This window comes from Pithys albifrons, chromosome 1 (assembly GCF_047495875.1).
Source record: "Pithys albifrons albifrons isolate INPA30051 chromosome 1, PitAlb_v1, whole genome shotgun sequence".
Lineage (NCBI taxonomy): Eukaryota > Metazoa > Chordata > Aves > Passeriformes > Thamnophilidae > Pithys > Pithys albifrons.
Window position 1 is genome coordinate 24,718,058 of NC_092458.1, and position 21,086 is coordinate 24,739,143.

Consider the following 21,086-nt stretch of genomic DNA (forward strand, 5'->3'; position numbering starts at 1 on the left):
TCCTGGGACTTTCAGGATCTATTTTAGCATTGTTCTTTGTGTAGAAATAATAAGGTTTTAATTCTGTGTTTGCCAGTTTCCCAGCTGTGAGTGCACCCCACAAAACTGAACTGTGAATCATCCTTTTGGGGCATTGCAAATGCTGTTGCCAGTTCTTACTAAGATACTGCAAGTGTCATTATGGTCAGGGTTTTTCTGGCAATACAGATTAACAGACATATGTGATAGTTCTTGTTTGCATTACAAAGGGGGGAAAAAAGTGGTCCTTAATGGATGTGACAAAGTCTTGTAAAAGTGAATACTAAAGTCTGAAAAACACAGAGAAAACCCTAGGAGTACTATTAAAAAAAATCAGAGTTAACCCTCATAAAGTCCAGGTTCCAGTGAAGTATTTTAAAACTTCATTACTGATAGATGAGGCTTAATATTTATCTATTCTTCTCAAATGCTAATGTTTTAAGTGCTAATAAATAGTCTTTATCTTCTGAGCTTGCTGGGATGTATGGCAGAGCTGACTTTAATTCACATTGGATGGCTCCAGAAAAGTGGGAGCATAGGCTTAGCTCTATGGTTATCAAACATTTGCTACGTTACTAGAAGGAGGACAGTTTGCTTCCGTGTTTCATGATGAAGTGGTGGCAAGAACTAGATAGGGGGAAGTCTGCTGAAGGCTGTATGGAATTCTGAAAAACTAAAATTGCTTTTGCAGAACCCATTCGCTGTGTGAGGATGTGTCTTCAGAACTGCAGGGAGTCATTTCTGTGGAGGGAAGACACGTGCCTGAATTCCAAACAAGCTCATTCACAGGCAGGGGAGCAATGGCAAGGTAACATGCTAATTAATAGAACTTCCAGTATTTCATTTCTTGAAAGAGACTGCTCACAATTTGTAGGCAAAGAAGGAAGAGGCATCACTTTCCAAAGAAACTGGATGGAGTCCAGTGGAAAAAAGTCTGTAAAACATAACAGAGGTTGCATTTGTCCGTGTTTCTGAACTCATCACTTACTTATTGTTAATAAAAATCTCAGAATCTGAGAGATGCTGAATGAGCCCACACAAATTTATTGAATATAAAAAAAATATTTTTACATAATTTGATCTGAAAATATATTGAATATGAGGAAAATGCATGAAGTGAGGCCAAAATGTAAAGGAAATGGGTAAGTGTTTGATTCTGGTTGATAGCTGATGCAATGTTACTTTCCTATCAAAAAAAACATAATTATTGTTCTCCTTTGGTGGATGGCTCTGGCTAGGAAGGTGTTGTGAGTATAAGAGTTTATCTCTGTTTTTTTTAGAATTCAGTTATGTTTATAATGGATTTGTAACCTTAGTCAGCAGAATTAAGTCAACATTGGCTTATGTTGTTTATATTACCAGGACTTAAACATAAGCCTGAAGTGGAGTTTCAAAAACTTACTGTGTCTGCTTTAAATATTTCTATCTGAGACTGCCTTTGGGCACCATGATTACACACAGTACAGACCATACTCGGTTTAAGCATAGCGTATTTCAAAGAGCAAATTAAAAAACTGTTATAAAACTAGGGTCATTTAAAGAGTGTTTTTTACACTAAAGCCTTTGGATTGTGGAAAATAAACAAAAAATTATAAATTATAAAATATTTTATTATAAAATAAAATATGTCCCTGTTCGGCTGTCAGACAGTGACACCACCATATGTAGATTACAAAGTCTGCACAAAGCTGAGTTTAGTGAAAAAATGTTTATAAGATGTGGGTTTTGTGTAAACTTAAAGCACAGAAATATATAAACTCATACTGAGAACTTAACCTTTTAAATCTTTATATTGTTCTTCACACTTTTTCAGAATAGTTTGAATTATATGCATGTCTAGCTGCAGTTGTGTACTCTGAATATACAAAGAAGCTTCTGATGAAAACAGAAGTTCTTAGGAATTTAAATATTATGGTAGCATAACATGATTCCTGAATGCAAATTCTCAGGTACCTAAAACAACTGCAGGTTGTGTAAAGGAGAGTACCCTGGACTCTGAATCCCAAGGTCCTGAGTTCCAGTCTCAGTGGGGACTGTCCCCTGGCAGTTCAATGCCTCCCTGCCATCCCATCCCATCACATCTCGGATGCTCAGCAGGGTCAGCCCCGGTTAGTACCGGGTGCTGTGACAGTCCCGAGGACTTCACTGTCACTGTCCAAGCTCGCTCGGCCGTGGCAGATGGACCTCAGGACTTACACAGTGGGGCCAGTTCTGCGCACACTGTGCCTCACCTAAAAAATCCACTGTGCAGACTGGAAGGGCACACCCACATGGGGAGAGCCCTTCCCAAATCTTCGTTCGTGAAGTCTGGCCATACAAAATGACTGCATCTGACAGTCTTCTCTGAGTATCTCGCTTTAAGATGCAAAGGCCTCCACTTGACAAAGATATTCTGTTGCTCCTGCAGTGCTGTTGTAGTGGACTAGGAACTAATGTGTGAGATATTTTCCTGATCCACTGCGAAAGGTGATCTGCCAGTGTGTGTGGAGTGACTGGGTTCACACAGTTAGTCCATCAAGTTCAATTTTGTGGTAGGTGGAGAAGTGGAGAAAAATCCTCCTCGGCTGCTGTTTGTGAGGGTGTTTTAAGGTGTGTCATGTTCTTGTCTGGTTCAGTCAATTTTGTGTGTCTGTTTCATGCAGGCTGTCACAATTTGTCTTATCTGTAAGGTCATGGGCCACAAGACATGTACACCATGAGGACCGAAGTCCTGACTCTTTCCTGGAGCGCATCAGGGGGCCGGAGCTCGTAGAGGTGTCCAGTAGGCAAAGCAACATCCGCTCCTTCCTGAGCATCCGTGAGCGGCCCGGGGCAGTGCACAGGTAAGAAGATGTGTTTATACTTTAAATGAAGATGACTGAGGTTATGGTATTTTCTTGGTAATTAGGATCTAAGTTTTATTTTAAGAAGAGGGTAAGGAGCTTAGCATGTGAAATGATTAGAGTATCTAATGCTGCCCAGGAATCGTCACATACCTGAAGTGTTCTAGCTTTCAGCAGACTTTCTCCCTCAAGTGCATTGTGGCCAGGATCTCGAAGTAAAGAATTTTGATCATATTGCTTCAGGCAGAATGATTTCTTAGAACTGGAATTCTATCATATGCAAGTTGTGCAACTTGATGTTGCTAAACTCCTCTCTACTGAAGATGAATGTAATTTCTGTTTCAAGAATCTAGAATTTTGCTAGCTGTGGCTTTTCAGGGCATTAATGTTGATGCACGTTATCTGCAAGTATCAGGAAACTTCAAAGAAGCAGTTGTGCAAATGTGCCCTTGCTTTGTTATCCCATTCAGGAGTTCATCTGCTAACAGTACAGAAAGCTTCTGATGCAGAAATGACAAAATCTTTTGACTGTTGACTTCACTTATTACTACATACTCAGTCTTTGGTATGGAAGGCAGGTTCAGTCTTACCTTATCTTTTTTCCTATAAAACAACAGAGGCTAGAAAGAGAAACCTTTATGTGTTTACATTTTTTTGACTTGATGAATTATTATTGCTTTATGGACATATGATACAGTGTTTTAAATTTAACTCCAGCTAAAAAAGGCAAAAATGAAGTCCCAAGACAAAAGCTGACTTCTGTTTGGCATTATGCTTTGAAGCAGAGAGTCCTTTTTTTTCTTTCAATAGTTCAAGATTGGTATATAAGCAAGTAATAAATTGATTTGTTTCAAAATCTCAGTTGATAATTCAAATTAAAGCACAAACCTTTGAAGGGCTGTGCATGATACAGTTTGTCTTGATTTATTGTGGTCCAGCACTGCTTTATTATTTTCACTTGATCTATTCCTTGGAAATTCAGCTCCAAAGCACATGTTTTTGATCCAGATTGTTGTCTGATTTCTCAGTTGTCTGGATCAGTAGCAACTGCAGATTTGAAGTAATTAGAGAGGACAACATTAATCCTGGGCCAACAAGCCTGTATATAAGGCTATTCAAAGTGAGTTTGAGCATGTCCATCCTTGCCTTCTCAGTTTTACACTGTTGCTGCTTGACAGTAACTCTCAGTTGTTATATCCTGAAGGCTTAATTCTGCAGAATGGTAGTTATGCTTATTACTTATCCCCAAGCTTTGACACTGCATGTGTGAAGAAGACTTGAAAGGATTGAAGAAAGCTTAAAATAGTGGCCCTATGAGTACAGGGCTAAAAATAGTGAGGTGCATATAGCCATGCACTAATAGGCCTAAGAAGAAGCTTCAGGCATCAGATGTGGTCACAAATGTGTATTCGAAGCACATGGTAAAAAGAAACTGGTGCCTTGAAGCAGTTATGCAAAGAGGCTTATCACAGCAGTCAAAGTTGACCTTCCTAATCTTATCAGTGCATATGTGAGAAGTGAGTAAGTCAGTCTGTCATCTGTAAACACGGGCATGAAATACCAACACTCTTTACACTCTTTAATGTGTTTTATTTAACTTGCTTGCAGTCACTGGCCCTTGGCCAGGTTTAATGTCAACTTTAGCAACAACACCAATGAAGAGTAAGTACTGGTAACTTTCAACATCTTCCTATACTCCTAGTGCCTTCTCTTTTTCCCATTCCAGCCTAGTAACATTTGTAGTATAAACTCCTTATCTCTTCCTAAGCCTTTCCTAAGAACATAGTTTTATTATACAGAAAGGTCTAGTTCTCTTAGTAGGAAATGCATCCTTTGTGCTCCTTGTGAACTTCTTTTTGTCTAAAGTTACCCTTTCCCCTCCAGGAGTGAATTTGATCAAGCATTTAGTCCCTACTCCTGTAGTCCAGCTGGCTGATTTTACTGCATCACCAATTGATTTATTAATTCTTAAGTTTTTTAATTAGATACATGTATTAATTTTCTAACAATGATTTTCTTCTTTTAACATACTGGTCTCTTTTTGCAAATGGAGTGCCCCAAAAATTTCAGGTTGTCAAATGAGAAGTGGATTCTGGTCAGGGTACCAAGAAAACACTTCTGTGTGCATCCTTTTAGCATGTGTGTTTCAGTTCAGCAGATACTGTTGTTTTAGAGAGAGTGATAGGTACCATATTAAGGTTGTATTGCAACAGAAGCTCTGACAGAACCTGTCTTTTTGAGTCTATTTTATATAATTGATAAGCTATTCCATAGTTACACCAAAGAGAAATGTATTGAACAATGTGAGGAGCTCCTGTAAATAAAAATCACCCAACACCAATGTTTGGTGCTTGTCCTAGACCACAGGTATCTGAGGACATACCTGCTCTTTAGTATCCAGCAACAGATCTGTTCTCATGCAAGATATTAGTAAGTTTTTTTCATTATAAAGTAATCAAGACAGGTTCTGATTGTGTCAGAAATACTTTTAGAAAACTCTAGGGTTTTTTTTCTGTAAATAATTCTGTCATGGGCAAATTCAAGCTGTACATTTTAAATGATGCTGAAACCCCTTTGTGCACATACCTGAATAAGAGATCTTCCTGTTCCTAAAGCAACTTTTTGGTTTGGTTTGCATAACTTTTATTGAAAAGGAAAAATCTGTGTGCAGTGTACAGTGGCAGAAATGCATGGATTTTTATTTAGACTGGTATGAAATATGTGCTATAAGACTGAAGCCTTGCCTGATAGCTGGGGCCCAAAGGACTGATTAGAATGGAAATTCTTCTGTCTTACTCTGTTTCTGACAATGACTCATGTACCTTGGGCAAAACTTTCATCCTTCCAGTGTTTCATATTTTTTAAACGAAGACTCCTGTCTGTCTACGTGCCCAGGAGTCTGAAACACACTTGATTTGCAAAGTACTTGACAGATGAGAAATGCAAATATTTGACTCATTGAAAGACCATGACAGTGTTTTTGTAGGGGTTGATGAAGACGTTTTCTAAGTCTGAAGCTGCAACCTCCTTTTAATGCGCTGGAAACACAGAATGGCTGTGCTGTTCTGGAGTCAAAAGGGGCAGACACACACAACTGGTTTATTAGTTACTGCATTCCAGTTTACTCAGTGGCACCGATAAAGAAAGAGAAATTAGTATCTTTTTTAACCTTTGGAGTTTTTATTTTGTTAAAGCACCTGGTCTTGAGGAACTCTTGGTGATGCTTTCGAGCCTTTGATTATGGCCAACCTTTTCCTCTGAGTGACTTCCATGGCCAGACTGCAAATAGGTGGGAGTGTGGTAAGGTAGAAGTTACCACAACAGAAAGATTCACAGAGCCCACATAAATTGAAGGAAGTCTCTTATGAAAGATGCCTGTAGTTGACAGTTGAGTTTGTAGGAGATCTCATGCCAGAGAAAAAGAATTATTGGCATTAGATGCTATGTAAAATAATGGGCTTTTTCATTTTTAAAATGAAACATAAACGTAGGAGGGAGTTGGAATGGTCAAAATATCCCCTCCAAAGTTCACCACCACGAAGACTTTTTGATAGATTCTCTGTCTCAACATACTTTTTCCTGCATAACAAGATCCATAAAGGTATAACCCTACCCTCTGAAAATTCTGTTTACTCATAAATTTCTCTCTCTAGTAAGAAAGACATTTGAAGTGTTGAGGAGCTACCTTAATGCTGACAACAGCAACTGTGAATTGGCTTTTAGATCAGACACCATACATAGTGATCTGCAGTGAAATCCTGACAGGGTTTTTAAACAGGAAGGAGTTTAGGGACCAGGTTTGAAAATGAAGCCATGAAGTCCAAGATGGTCAGTAGCAGAGAAATAGATACTTGACCAGCAGTTCCCACTGCTGTGCAGGAATCAGCCTTGGTAAAAGGAAAGCTGGTTCTTTGGTTTGAGATGCATGTACAAGATCACCCAAGCCAAAGGTTCTTCTGTCCTCCAGTCATACTCCCTTGCAGTGTATAATTTTGAAATTTTTAGGGGTATTGGTCAGCTTGGTAGGTATTTTCCTGGATTTGCTGTGGGATGTCATTGAACTGATTTGTCCTTTCTTGACACCAATACAAAGGGAGACTCAGACCCTGTGTTGGCAGTTCAGAGGAGGGCATGAAGCTCCCATGGGAGCAAAAATCCATGGCTTTCATCCAAACCAGACATTATGTGTGGGAAGTTATGTTTATATATGCATTATTCACATGCACTGTAGTGTCAGGAACAGTTTTAGGCTCTTCTGTCTAATGGGGACACTTTCTGCTTCAAGGACTAGACAAATTTCAAATGAAAAGAAGGAGATCTTGGGCAACAGATTTCTTGCTTGTGCAAATGAGTGCTGTTTTTCAGCTTACATGATTCTTGACCAAGGCATATAAAAAATTTAACTTTAAGATTATGTGTTGACAGAATCTTAAGAAAGATTTTAACTTTCTGCAGTTTTAAAAAGGATTTGTGGGTCTATCTGTGTAAGTGCACATAATTCAAGACTCCTTGACTCTTCTGTTCGGGCAAAAATGGGGCAAGCCAGATCCATCTTTATATCTGGCTTATCAAATTCTAATGAGCTAAAGGCTGTACATTCTTGAACAGTTTGAAAATCCATGTTTGGCATCAAATCTTGAAGCTTGAGTCAGCACTTGATACTATGGAATGTTAGAATATATCATATTAAGTGGTCTCTATTTTACTTTATTGAATGGAAAGCAATTAATTAACATGGGGACTGCCATGATTCTATCAAATCTAGGTAAAATTCTCACTGATTTGAGAAAATGTTGGAACTTCATGCTTAATGCCCAGCCTTTGAATACTGTGGCAACCCAGGCAACCCACCCTTCCATTACAGCTGATGAAAAGCAAAAAAGCCCTTTTAGGGCACAAGTCATCTTGTAGACATGGACTATGAGACATGGGGTCTCTTGTAGATACAGTAGAACTCTATCTCTTGTGTACAGCTAAAATACGTTGGCTTAGTTGTGTTGACTTTAAAACATTTATAAAATGACTTCTATGTAGTTAAATGAGACACACTTCTCTACATTTGCTGATTTTATTCAGATATTGTCTCAAATTCTTCTTCAAGCCAATTGCTCAAGCCAGAGGTAATTAATTAATTACAGCTTTGCTGGTTTTAAAGAGGAAATTCAGTACCATTTAGTTTAATTACCATTGAAGCTTCAGTCACAGTGAGGTTTTGGCTATTCAAAGAATGTTGAGAGTTTGTTAAGCCCTTTTAAGTTCTGTTGTAATTTGATAGATTTCTTTTTAAATACTTGGGTTCTAAAGAACGAAACAAATTGAATAATTTACTTAAAGTCATCCTGGTGCACCGATGCTGGAAAAGGTCAAGGAAGTGTGGGAGACTAATGCGGAGAATCAGCCAGCTGCTTACCTGGTGTGATAGTGTGGTGCTGTCAGGGTGAGAGGTCCCAGCCTGCAAACCTCTTTTTAGCAGTTGGATCCCTGTCCTACTCTGTCTGGAGCCTAGTCTAGTTTCCTATACCTCACCATCCACCCTCTTCCTTAACTGCTTCAATATTGGTAATATTGCTAAGCCTTGCATTGTGTTGTACAGCAAAAAGGAAGAAAAGAAAGAGGTTAAAGAGGAGAAAAAAGAGGAGAAAAAAGAGGAGAAAAAAGAGGAAAAGAAAGATGAAAAGAAAGATGACAAAAAAGATGGCAAAAAAGATGATAAAAAAAAGGAAGAGTAAGTATAAAGAATGAATATGTGCTTGTAACACACCTCTTGCACTACAAAACATGGTATGGCATTTCATCCTAACACTTCCAGTTATTGTTCTGTGGACTGCAGAATCTTGGCCTGTCAAGTGTTTAATACATTTTCCACTTTGGACAGGTTTCAACTGCTTGGAAAAGTTATTGCATCTTGAAGACCTGTGTTTAGACCTGTGTCACAAACAGCTTCCTGTGTCAGTCAAAGGGAACTGAGCTGCCTCTGGCCACTTTGATTTGAAGATCATTTTTTTACTAGGAGGACATTTTAGGACAGCAGCCTGCTTTGCAGAGCTGCACAAGCTTTTCAGTGTTCCAGAATGTCCATGACCACTCAGAGTAGATGAACCAAAGCTCTGGTTCATCCCACCAAAAATCTTACATGTAGAAAATTAAAGATTTGTCAGTAAGTTTAGTTATTTCACTGACTATTATATTTAATTACTTAATATGGTGCAGTTCATTGCTAGTGATCACTAAAGTTTGCTTCTGTTGGTTGGAGAATGCTGTATTTCTGCAACAAAATGAGATCATTTGAATGCTTTTGACAGAAATAGATCCTGCTCTTACTTTGTCACCCTAAAGCTGACCCAAATGTAGTACAATTTAGTATTACTGGTTATGAAAATTAACAATGACAGCACATAAAAGTTATTGCATTTGAGCGGACTTCACAGTTAAGGAGTATGTTACAGTAATATACTGCAAATTTATATGTTATGTGTATGGTGGCATGTGCTATATAGGCATCAGGATACGGAGTTAGGAATCTCTTCCAAAAGGAATCTACTGGATCTCAGGTTCTTGACATTCTTAATAAATGCTCTGTTTGATTAGAAAGCCTTAGTTCTAAGGATTGTCTTTTGGCTTCAGTTGCTATTTGGTTAAAGCATGAGCCTTGAAGTAGCCAAAAAACATTCAGAGAAAATTAATGTTTTAATGTAGAAGATACTGTACTCCATCATATAAACACCATATTTCATTAGTTTTGAGGTGGTAATAAGTTTTTTAGAAGAGATGCTTTAAAATTCCGTAGTGAGGATGGTAAATACTTTTTAGATTAAAGCTGTTTCCTTTACTGTCATCATCTGGACATTTACTATCATTGTCTGGATATTCAGCTGACAGCAAGGATAATGTCAGAAATACACTCAAATAAGAAAGAAATTATCATTGCTTTTTAATAGATTTACATTCTTGGAGATGAGGGGCAGTCACACAAATACATTTTAGTGCATTGCCCACTCACATATTCACCATATATTGTACGTTCACAGATCACACTTGTTACTGTTGGAATAACTCACAGCTGTGGATCTCACAATCTACTAATAAGTATTTCCTCTGATTATGTGTCTAACTGCTGTCTATGCCATATCAACCTTTCTTGTGCTGGGGAAGGGCACTCCTGAGCACACTCTACATGTGGCATTAGCCATGCTGTTCTTTAAATCTTTAAACTCCAGATTTTTATGCTTCCTTTGGCATCACTCCCTTGTTGTGAGGCCTCAGGAGCCAAGACTGTGAATGTGTGAGATGTTTCCGCACTAGTCACGCACACTGTATGTGCATATGCACACAGAGATTCTTACTCATATAAACATGTATTTGAATACATATGTATTTTTCTTTTCTAAATGTGTGCTCGTAGGGTTATTTCCATAATAGAATTTGCCAAAAATAAAGGAATTGATTGCAGAGGAAGGCTCTTTCTCTAGCAATGGAACATAACCTTCTAACTGGAGGTATACTAAAAAACATTTAACAATTTACTTTTTTCTGTGGGGGGCTTATAGAGAAATGTTGAAAGGGTTTCAGTCTGGGTGATGTGAATGTTTTTTTCTTCCTACTCTTTCTTACTTTATCCAAAGTTGGGTCAAACAAAGAAATAGATCTTGTCATGTGGGATTAAGCTTATAGTTGATATCTGCTCTGGGCTGCCTGCAGGGATACTTTCTCTTCTCAGGCAGCTGTGAGTTCATCATGAGATAAGCAGCCTCCAGAAGAGGGAGATACAGCAGGTTGCTTGCTTACATTTCCCGTGTAAACCTGCATGTTTTCCTTTCCAGGCCAAAAAAAGAGGTGTTTGTGGTAGATCCTTCAAGTAATCTGTACTACAACTGGCTGACCATAATTGCTGCCCCCGTGTTCTATAACTGGTGTATGCTGGTGTGCAGGTATGCATTTCAGTTAGTTGTAATTGTACATGTCAATAATTATGAGTTCTATGTAAATCACCCACTTATCTCCCTGTGGTATCTTTTGCGTGGCCCAGAAGATTTACAATTCATATACCCGTAGGGATATATGATATGCGTGTCACTGGAAATTGATGGCCAAGGGTTTTTTTTTTATCTTTTTGTCTAAGAATGGGTGGTTTTAACTTGCAGTGAGCGCTGTGTGTGGCCTTTGTGTGCCACCTGCTGGCGGGTGGCTGAGGTGTGTCCTGGCACTGCCAGGGACAAGGGCTGCTCATCCATCCCACGGGAGAGGACAGAAGGGAGTGGTGGGGGCAGTGCTGGGGCTTCTCAGATTAACAAAATGCATCTCTATAGACACTCAAAGGGCAGAAAGATTTAGGTCGAGTGTTTATTTTCCCTTGTAGAATGTGGAAGTCAATTTGAGTCGAGGGGATGGAGGGGCTGTGAAAGTGGTTCCCTTAGGCTGTATCAGGTGGTAGGGAGAGATGAGGACGACTCGTCACTCTGAAACAAATCTTGTATTTGTGAGTTATCTTAATGGACATGCATAGCCCATGAAATCTCATGAATTTTTAATTGTAGGGATATGTTTAATCCTCCGTAAGTGCCCTTGAGTGGCATTTTTGTGTTTCAGTTTTATTCCTGGCCTGAACATGAAGTCTGAAGGATCCTAGTGCCTGTTCAGGCTTAGCTGTAGGCAAGGAGATATGCTGCCTGTAATTTTTCAGTTCCAACAGTGTGCACTAACATGCTGCTGGGACACATACTGCAAATACTCTGCTTATGCAGTTGGTGTAATTTTTGTGCTTTTAAAAATCTTTGTTTCTTTAGAGCCTGCTTTGATGAGCTACAAATGGACCATGTTAAATTATGGCTGTTCTTGGATTATTGCTCTGATGTCGTCTATGTTTTTGACATGTTTGTCAGATTCAGAACAGGTGAGTTGTTCTGGGATTTTACAACGTTTTCAAATACTGCAGTATATAAAGGCTGGAAACAGAAGTTTCCCTGTGAGGTCTGAGCAGTGTAATATCCTGTCTCTGGAAGAGCCCAGCAGTGGAGGCTTTGGAAAGATGAAGTGTCTGATCAGTTTGAATGTTTTTTAAGGATGGGCATTCCAACACTTGCTCTTCGCTTGTCTCTAAATTCAGTTCTATCAGTGCTGAATAGGCATGCCAGATGCTGACTGAATAGCCAGAGGAAGGGCACTTTGAGTAAGAAAGGAACTGCACCCTACATGTGCTATTTTCTTAACCAAGTTGTGCAGTGTCCTGGTCAGAAGTGTCAGTTGAGTTGCTCTAGTGCAAGACCTGGCAGCAATCTCAGCCTTCAGTCTGTGGTCTTCTGCCTGGAACCAGCAGTCCAGCCCCTTTGCCACCCGCTGTGTTTCCTGCAGCCTCTGTGGGGTCCTGGCTGGGTCTCCCACTGCCTGGTGCTGGGATAGGGTTAACCCAAGCCCCTTTGCTTAGGTCCTGCCTTCCTCAAGGAAGTGATAACCTAAAGGATCCGTGAGGACTGTGTCATGTCATGTGTGAAGTGGTTCTATTCAGCTTCCCTTCCCTGTTTCTGTAATCCTGGCAGGTTGAGAAGAGTTAGTACTTGAGCCTGCCCGTCTGATACAGATTCTAACCTTACAGGGATATCTGTTTTAAGCTAAATGTGGTCATAATAAAGGCCTAAGCAATGACATACAGTGACCTATATGATTAAATTGCTGGAGTTGTTGATGCACTTTGGTGCTTGCACTTCAGTCCATGCCAGCTAGCACTCAGGCAGTGCCTGGGCATAGCTAGGAGGACAACAGGGGATGGGTGCTGGTTTTGGAGGGTCCTGGAAGAACTTACATGCGAGTACAAGCTCTTACGGTAGCTGGTCTTAGGGCCAGAAAATATTTCCTGTCTTTTTCTATTAATTGGTACAGACACAGCCTCAAAATGTCCCTTGAAAGGGTCCAAACCCACACTGATCATTAAAATGAAAGTCCTTTGAAATCTATTTTTATCTATCTATCTATCTATCTATCTATCTATCTATCTATCTATCTGAAACTGTGCTGACAGCCTGACATGAGTTATAGCTTGTGACAAGTTATAAACCTAATTACAAGACAGGGGCTAATAAAAATGCTGCCATGTGGGAAGCACACAAGTCATGGCAAGCTAGATTCTTAAACTTAGCAAGTACCTTGTTCAAAAGGACAGTCAGTTTCAGATACCAGCCCAAGTCCCACACTGCTGTTCTGAGAGCGGGGGAGAGGGACTTAATCTTCTTTGTGTAGTTAAAATGCCAACTGTGCCAACGAAATTTACTTTCTGCAGTTGTATCTGTTACTGTAATGGGAAAAAATTGAGCAGAAATTGGGCATGCCTTGGCAATACAAGTTACACATTTCCACATGCTGTCCTAATAATTATTACATGACTGTTAAGGCATGGTTAGAAGGTTGAATTTGCAGGCCTGGATTGGAACCACAGAATTGCTGCAACAGTCCCCTCAATGCTTCAGTGAAGGTGTCTGCTGCATTTTCAGGCACTCCAATAAAGAATTCACTTCTTTTAGGTGCTGAAATCTTCATCAACTCTCATAACAACCTCTGCTGGCTCTGCCTTTGGCTGCTGCCTTTTTCTGTTAAGTCTGCAAGGTCCATCTGCCTTGGGGACAGAGGTCCTGGAAGCCTTTGGGAAAGAGTGTGACTTCTGCTGTCTGAGGGTAGGGCCTGGCTTTGAATTGGGATCTAGATATCCCCATGACTACTCTGATCCACATCAGCTCCTCCGTGGGGCATTTCTGTCTGGCTGCAGAGCCAGTTCACTGTACTTCCTCTGTGTGGTGACTGTGGGCTGTGAAACACAAAAGATTCACACCTCAGCAGCTGGTGTGTTTTGATGCTTTCAAAAGGTTTTACTGTAAGACATCAGTTCTGTGAGAGGACATAAAAAGCTGAGGGATTTTATCTCCCTCCTGGAGTAAGGTGCTTTCCAAGTTATTTCTCATAATTGTGAGTCAGGAATTCATCTGCCCAGTCAACTTTTCTATTTATAACTGCTAATAAGGGCATATTTGACCCGCTTTTCCAGCAGTTTTTTTGGGAGGTAACACATTCGTGGCACAGGAACTGCTTCCATTTGTAGAGTTGGCAGATATCCAAAGCACATGAGGCATTGCTACAGATACACGGCACATTCCAGAAATACAGCCGTGCTGTGTAGGGCACAAAGAAAAGCAGCTTGGTCTTCCTCAGCAGATACTTCCCTGAAGAAGCTGTAGATTGCTTGTAGATTGGTAAGTGATTAGTAAAATGTGATAATCCCTCATGTACAGGGAATGTTTTTGTTTTTTTCTCACTGGACTTTCCCTCCTGAGTGGCTGAGTGGGCAGACAATTGAGTATCTCCACTTGAAATTGCTGGAAGCTTTGCCCTGCATAGGCCATTCCTTGTGGAAGATTTTCGATGCCTTGAGCTTTCAGAGGTACTAAAGAGCACTGTGGCTGTACTGACTGCAGTAATGGTCTCTTACTGCAGTTTATATATTGTAATTTTTTAAAATGTAATATTTTCCAAGTCTTTTGAATGAATATCAATGTGCAAAATCCTGCTTAGCAGTTCTCTCACCAGAAACACCAAAAAGTGCAAATAAAGGAAAACCTTGTCAGCTTTAACATTGGACACAAGAGGAAAAGCATGGCTCAGGGAGGGGGAAACTGGATTTCTTTATCTCAAGGCTATTTATATTGTTTGGGAAAAGTTTCCAACAATCCATTATACTTACTTATTCTTGGTATTCATTTAAAAATATTCCTCTCTGGTTTTATACATGATTGCTTTGACACTTGCTTAACTTTACTTATGACTAATGCCAGTGATTCATAAAAAAATAGACATTTGAATTTCCCCTCTCCTTTTGCAAAGATACTTAAAGGAAAAAGATACAGCTGTCCTAGAATAGAGTGGAAAACTTCATGCAGCACTGTGGTAATAACAGAGTCATTGTTCTTAATCACTACTTATCAGCTTTGAAACTTCATTGTAGTATTTAAGTTTGCAATTAAATTACCTCATAATTTGTCAATGTCTGTACACATTACAGTACAATTTTTAATGTTCTCAGCTGAAATGTAAGTCACTCAGTACTGTTGATGGTGTGTTTATTCTAACAAGTAAAATCTGTATTTCTGTTCTCTGAAGGTTTCCTCGAACAAGGCTTGCTAGTTAAGGACGAAAAGAAATTACGAGAACATTACACCAAAACGTTGCAGTTCAAACTGGACGTGCTGTCTCTTCTGCCAACAGATCTGGCTTATTTTAAGTTTGGTTTGAACTACCCTGAGCTGCGATTTAATCGCTTGCTGAGGATTGCTCGGCTGTTTGAGTTTTTTGACCGTACTGAGACCAGGACAAATTATCCAAACATGTTCCGTATTGGAAATCTTGTGTTATACATCCTTATCATCATCCACTGGAACGCGTGTATATACTTTGCAATTTCAAAGGTCATCGGATTTGGAACTGACTCCTGGGTCTATCCCAACGTGTCCGTTCCGGAGTACGCGCGCTTGTCTAGGAAGTACATTTACAGCCTGTACTGGTCGACGCTCACACTGACAACCATTGGAGAAACACCTCCCCCGGTGAAAGATGAAGAGTATCTCTTTGTGGTCATCGACTTCCTGGTGGGTGTGCTGATCTTTGCTACCATTGTCGGTAACGTCGGCTCCATGATTTCCAACATGAATGCTTCCAGGGCAGAGTTCCAGGCCAAAGTGGATTCCATTAAACAGTACATGCAATTCCGAAAAGTGACTAAGGATTTGGAAGCCAGGGTTATTAAGTGGTTTGATTACCTCTGGACCAACAAGAAAACAGTGGATGAGAAGGAAGTTCTCAAAAATCTACCTGACAAGTTGAAGGCTGAAATTGCCATCAATGTCCATTTGGACACGCTGAAGAAAGTGCGTATATTCCAAGATTGTGAAGCTGGACTTCTCATTGAGCTGGTGCTGAAACTGAAACCCACAGTCTTCAGTCCTGGGGACTACATTTGCAAGAAAGGAGATATTGGAAGAGAAATGTACATTATTAAAGAGGGAAAATTGGCAGTGGTGGCAGATGATGGCATAACCCAGTTCGTAGTCCTAAGTGATGGCAGCTACTTTGGTGAAATCAGCATCCTAAACATCAAAGGTAGCAAATCTGGCAACAGGAGGACAGCCAACATTAGGAGTATTGGTTATTCTGATTTGTTCTGCTTGTCTAAAGATGATTTAATGGAAGCCCTCACAGAGTATCCAGAAGCCAAAAAGGCTCTGGAAGAGAAAGGGCGTCAAATTCTGATGAAAGACAATTTAATAGATGAAGAGGCAGCAAAAGCAGGAGCTGACCCAAAAGACTTGGAAGAAAAAATAGGAAGACTTGAAACAGCTCTGGATACACTGCAGACTAGGTTTGCAAGGCTCATGGCAGAGTATACCTCATCTCAACAAAAGGTGAAGCAGAGACTTGCCAGAGTAGAAACTCGAGTGAAAAAATATGGTAGTGGCAGCTTATCAATTGCAGAAGGAGAGGCTGAAAAACCTGAGGAGGAGAAAAAGCAATAATGGACTATTTATATTTCCTCATTTATTGGAGAAAGTTGAAGCAGTGAAAGCCATAAATGTATATAAATATGTGTGTGCATACATAGACATGATTATTTTTATATGAACTCAAGAGAGTGGTTTTTAGCACTTTTAACTGAAGCAGTATTTCCTTGTAAATAGAACATTGTCACCTTCTTCTTAGGGGGAGATTTGGTCTGGCACTTGGGTACTTTTTTGTACTGGGAGTGGGTTTCCTGCAAGTCATGCTCAGAATGTCTATTTTGTCTGCTACCTGTAGATCTTGACACATTGTCTCTTCCCATGCATCATTCATTAAGAAGGCATTGTACTTCAAGTAGAAGGGCTTGGGTTTCTTCTTTTTTAAGGGCTTAAAAATATTTGTGGGTACCTGCTGCACTTTGCTACCTTAATAGCTGCATGGACAGAATCCAGGTTTCTCAGAATCTTTGTTCTTTCATGGTGTACTCTGTGCGAACAGCTGGATGACAACTAGGAAGCATCATGCACCTGGCCATTGTAGTGTGTGTATGAAATAGCCATGCATCTGGATGCTTTAGTCTGATTCTTGCTACTGAGCTGGGCTCTGTGCAAAGGACCATGCTGACAGATTAGCAATGCTCATTCATGTCCTTTCTGGTATGGTCTCTGACGGCCTTTGCTGTTCTGCAACTGCTTCACTAGGGGGACAGAGTGTGAGATTCCCTCCTCTTGTTTTTCCTAGCCCAGTTCCATCCCCACTGGTAAAACCCTCACTTGGAAGGGAGTCCCCAGAAGGTCACTGTGGAAGGCAGCTGGGGCAGTATGGCTTCACCAAACCTGGGAAAAGAGGGTCCTGGTGCATGCAGTTCCTGTGTGTAGCATGTTGAGTGAATTCCCTGTCAGCAAGTGGGCAGTCCTGAAGGGAGACTACTGAGAAACCCTTTGGGCTGGCAGGGCAGGGTTTCCCTGCCTGCCAGCCAGTTTTCTCCAACACCAGGGTTTCTGCAAGGCAGGGGAAGAAGTCCCATGTTGTGAAGTCATTCCAGTCACTAGGCCTATGCTTCCTTCCTTTTTCTTTAAGAACAGGTGCCTACTCTACCTCCCTTTCCAATTTACTGCCATCCTTTCTCCCAAGTATTGTCACGCTACTATGTTTCCATAAGTTGGGGAGAATGCAGGCCACAGTTGCTCAGGTCCTGCCAGGAGCCTGCCTGTGCTTGTTGATTTTCTGCTCACTGCAGAGGAGTTGTCTGGCTCTGAGCTGAATATACACATCTGGTCCACTCAGGCTGTTTGACATTCCGGGTGGGATGGCACTGAGGTTTCTAGCTCTGTCACACTGTAACCTCAGGATTTGCATCTTGCACACTGGTCTTAGCTTTCTTTACCCCACTGCTTCCAGTTTCTTTCCAGGCTTCTCTCCCTCCCACTGAAATGATTTTTTTTAGTACTCTTCCACTGGGAAGATACTACCTTTCTTTTTTTGAAGTATTTTTCTGTTATGTAGCTTTCCTTGTGTTACTTTTCTCCTCCCTTATCTCACTGGCTTTTCAGAAGTATGGAGTAGCAGAAGCTGTTCAGCATCTATGGCATGGGAGCTGGATTGTCCAGTGGCATTAGGTGTTACCATGGGCACTGCTCTGACTTTTTAGTTGTCCTCAGCCCTGACTGAGGAGCCCTAACAGCACGTGGGATTGATGGCCAGTGGGGAAATTGGTGAGAAACCCAGGGAGAAGAGGGTGGTTTGACTGGATGGTAGAAGAATAAAAAGTGGTTTTGCTAAACTGAGTATAACTGCTCAGAGTAAGCACTTGTGTCTGGGCAAACAGCTGTCCCCCTTCTATTCACACTTTTAAGCCTGGGGAGGGTGATAAATCTGTCAGTGACTAAGGAATGGAGCTTTGCCAGCAACACTGGCAAAGCGACCGCTGGGTAGTAGATGTCCACACAGGGCCCATATCTAAATTCCTGTTATCATTGGCCTAGAGGGCAACTACACAGATAATACCTCTATTATCAAAACTTCCATTGACTCTAACAAGAGGTTTGGAAAGTACCTGAGACCTGTATGTGATCAGTGGCACTGGGGAGTGTTGGTCCATCAGCTGCATCTTGTCCTTATTTTCTTTAAGGGCTTGAGACCAATGGGGGAGGGCAGAGAGGCTGCTTTTGGCAGGGGTCTGGTACCCTCACTCCCCCTGAGGAAGGCAGGGCTGAGGTAAGCTGGGTGTGGGCTCGTGGCAGTGCACCACTGCAAGCATAGACAGGGCAGTCACAGGCTGCTGCACTTAAACCTTTCACCTTGTAACAAAGGCAGGTACTGCACTTGCCTGTGGCTGATGTTCACTGCTGTGTTACTCTAACACCACATCTGGTAGGGGTTTTGTACTTACCAACATGTTCTACATTAGTCATCATTCTCTGTAAACATCTTAACTATTTACACAACGTAGTACAGCTGTTCCAGCCCAATAGGTATATACAAGTAAAACTGTTTAAAGTACTATTTATACCAAATTTACACCTGTTTAAAAACCCTACAAAACTGCTCCTTTACCGATGGATCAGAACAGCCTAATCTACCAGTTAAATACATGTTCGCTATTCCCTTTCTGTGCCTCTTGGTCTGGTTTTCATATGCCAGAAAAAGAGCATTTTGATGCTACTGGCTTCAGTCTCTGACATGATGACATCACATCTTTTCACATCTTTCATCTCTGTAAGATGTTTTTTCCCCTTTAATGTGGCTACGGCATGTACATTAAAATATTTTGAGTAATGTCCAAGTAACTCTGTGTTTTCTGTTACCCGTATCACTCCAGATTTTAGTATTTCATGACAGACTTTGATCACTTCAACATTACATGGCCCAGAAAATTATTAGCTGGAAGAGATCTGAAGTGACAGAAAACCAAGTGGGAATGGTGGTCTGCCCTCACTGCAGGGCAGCTGGCACAGAGCTTTGGCCCCATGCCCAGTTTTGATACCACTCGGGCACAAGAGTCCAACCACCACCCCACTGCCTGAGGGGTGCCAGGTCCTGTGGGGCACAGAGCCTGCTGGGCTCTTCATGCCTCTCCCACCCGTCTGCTGTCCTCCCCTTCCCCAGCTCCTTGCAGGGCAGCACAGCAGGGACAGTGCCTTGTCTCACAGAAATGTTTGCAGCTTTCTCCTACTTGCACAAACATCACTTACCAAAAATTACCTGGCAGGGGCACGGCTGGGCTGGGCTGGTCCTTCAGCCCCACCACAAGAGAAAGCAAGGAACAGGACAGCGCTTACAGTGTTTGAACACAGGCCTTGAATCTCCAAATGGGGTTAATGGCCACTGCATTTACTGCACATGGGTGTAAGAGGTGGCCACGGGCAGGTATTGCTGCCCCAAACATCCTGAGCTGAGTGAAACACCAGATGGGCAAAGAAGACATTTAAGCATCTGCTCCACATGCAAGAGGACAGTAAAGGTGGTGGAGCAGCACACCATACTCCAGCTGTTGCTTGGAGCAACTCTTCCAGGGAAAAGGTCTCAAGGCATGGACCCTGTGTGGTGACAGTAAATGATTCAAGCCTTGCTGCCCTTGCAAATGCTCTCATCTCCTACTATTATTTACAGTTTTTACAGTAGAAAACTGTTCTGGAAAATTCCATGAACTGGACAACAGAAGGGGCAGTGACAGCAATGTAGTTCATGTATTTGTACAGCTGAGGGTTGAGGGTAGTTTGACTGTGCAGCTCTTTCTTTAGAGACAGCCCAGGGAAGTACAACCCTGCTTTTACTTCTTTTCTCTTTGGCATCTGCTTTATAGTTATATTCCTGCCAAATATTTATTAATGTACAACAAGAAGGCTTTGCTTTACATTAAGAAACAAACTGCACATTTTCCTTTCCCCCACCAAAGCGTCAGTGCTTGCTCTGAGCTGCTCTGTATGTTGCTGGCTTGGAAGACACATTCCTATCTTTATCACTGATGACAACAAGGATGAGAGAGATTCACAGGCCAAACCTAGGCCAGGTTGTTCAGTGAGAGAATACAGTCAGGAGAGCTGCTCTTCATCCTGAAGTTTGCAAGATGACAGCCTCTGCGCTTGGCTTCAAAGTCCCCCAGCTCTTCTATTAATGTTTCCAACCTGGAACAAACAGAAAGAATCAAACCCTTGTTTACATAATTCAGCATCTGTAAACACCCTGTATAAATCCCTGAGCGCAAAATTAATTATGCACTAAATGGATCTGGCAACTGTACAGGCAGATAAAGCGCAGGATTTCAGCTGTGGCTGCTTTCCTGTGGGAAGGAATCAACCTGGGACTTCCCCTCTCATCCCCAGCCCCATTCACAGTCCAGGGCAGGAGGAGAATGATGCCTGGGAAGTCCTTACAGGGAGGATGGGGAAGCCTTGGTTCCTTCCACTCTGCCTTGCATGGATGGGGAAGGAAACACAAGCCCTGAGGAACAATCTCTGGGGCTAAAAATGGTCAGGCCTTTTGTTTCTGAAATTCAGATTTTGCAGCCATTTCCAGTTCACAAATCAAAGGCTGAGGCCTGCTGCTGCCAACTTGCAGCTTCACTGTGGAAAATACAGTTCTGCTGTTCTGTGTTTGCAATCCTCCCCATTCTGCACCCTAGGAGTGGACTTAGGAGGAAAGACTTGCATTATTTAAGCAATTATTTAAGGATGAACACTAACTTTACTCCATATGCAGCAGCAGTTCTCACAC

At 41.3% G+C, this 21,086-nt stretch overlaps 1 protein-coding gene across 3 annotated transcripts in view; it reads left to right on the plus strand.

Moving 5' to 3' along the window:
• The window catches only part of CNGA3 (cyclic nucleotide gated channel subunit alpha 3), a 32,163-nt gene extending 13,019 nt beyond the window's left edge, over positions 1–19,144 (plus strand). Inside the window, exons 3-9 of one of the 3 annotated variants that reach the window (XM_071547624.1) lie at positions 710–826; positions 2,661–2,840; positions 4,449–4,502; positions 8,434–8,565; positions 10,661–10,768; positions 11,624–11,730; positions 14,979–19,144. In XM_071547624.1, coding sequence (XP_071403725.1) covers positions 710–826; positions 2,661–2,840; positions 4,449–4,502; positions 8,434–8,565; positions 10,661–10,768; positions 11,624–11,730; positions 14,979–16,387 — 2,107 coding nt within the window. In that variant the 3' untranslated portion in view covers positions 16,388–19,144. The remainder of the gene's footprint in view (positions 1–709; positions 827–2,660; positions 2,841–4,448; positions 4,503–8,433; positions 8,566–10,660; positions 10,769–11,623; positions 11,731–14,978) is intronic. The other 2 variants (XM_071547634.1, XM_071547643.1) reach the window with 2 other exon arrangements.
• The last annotated feature ends 1,942 nt before the right edge of the window (positions 19,145–21,086 follow it).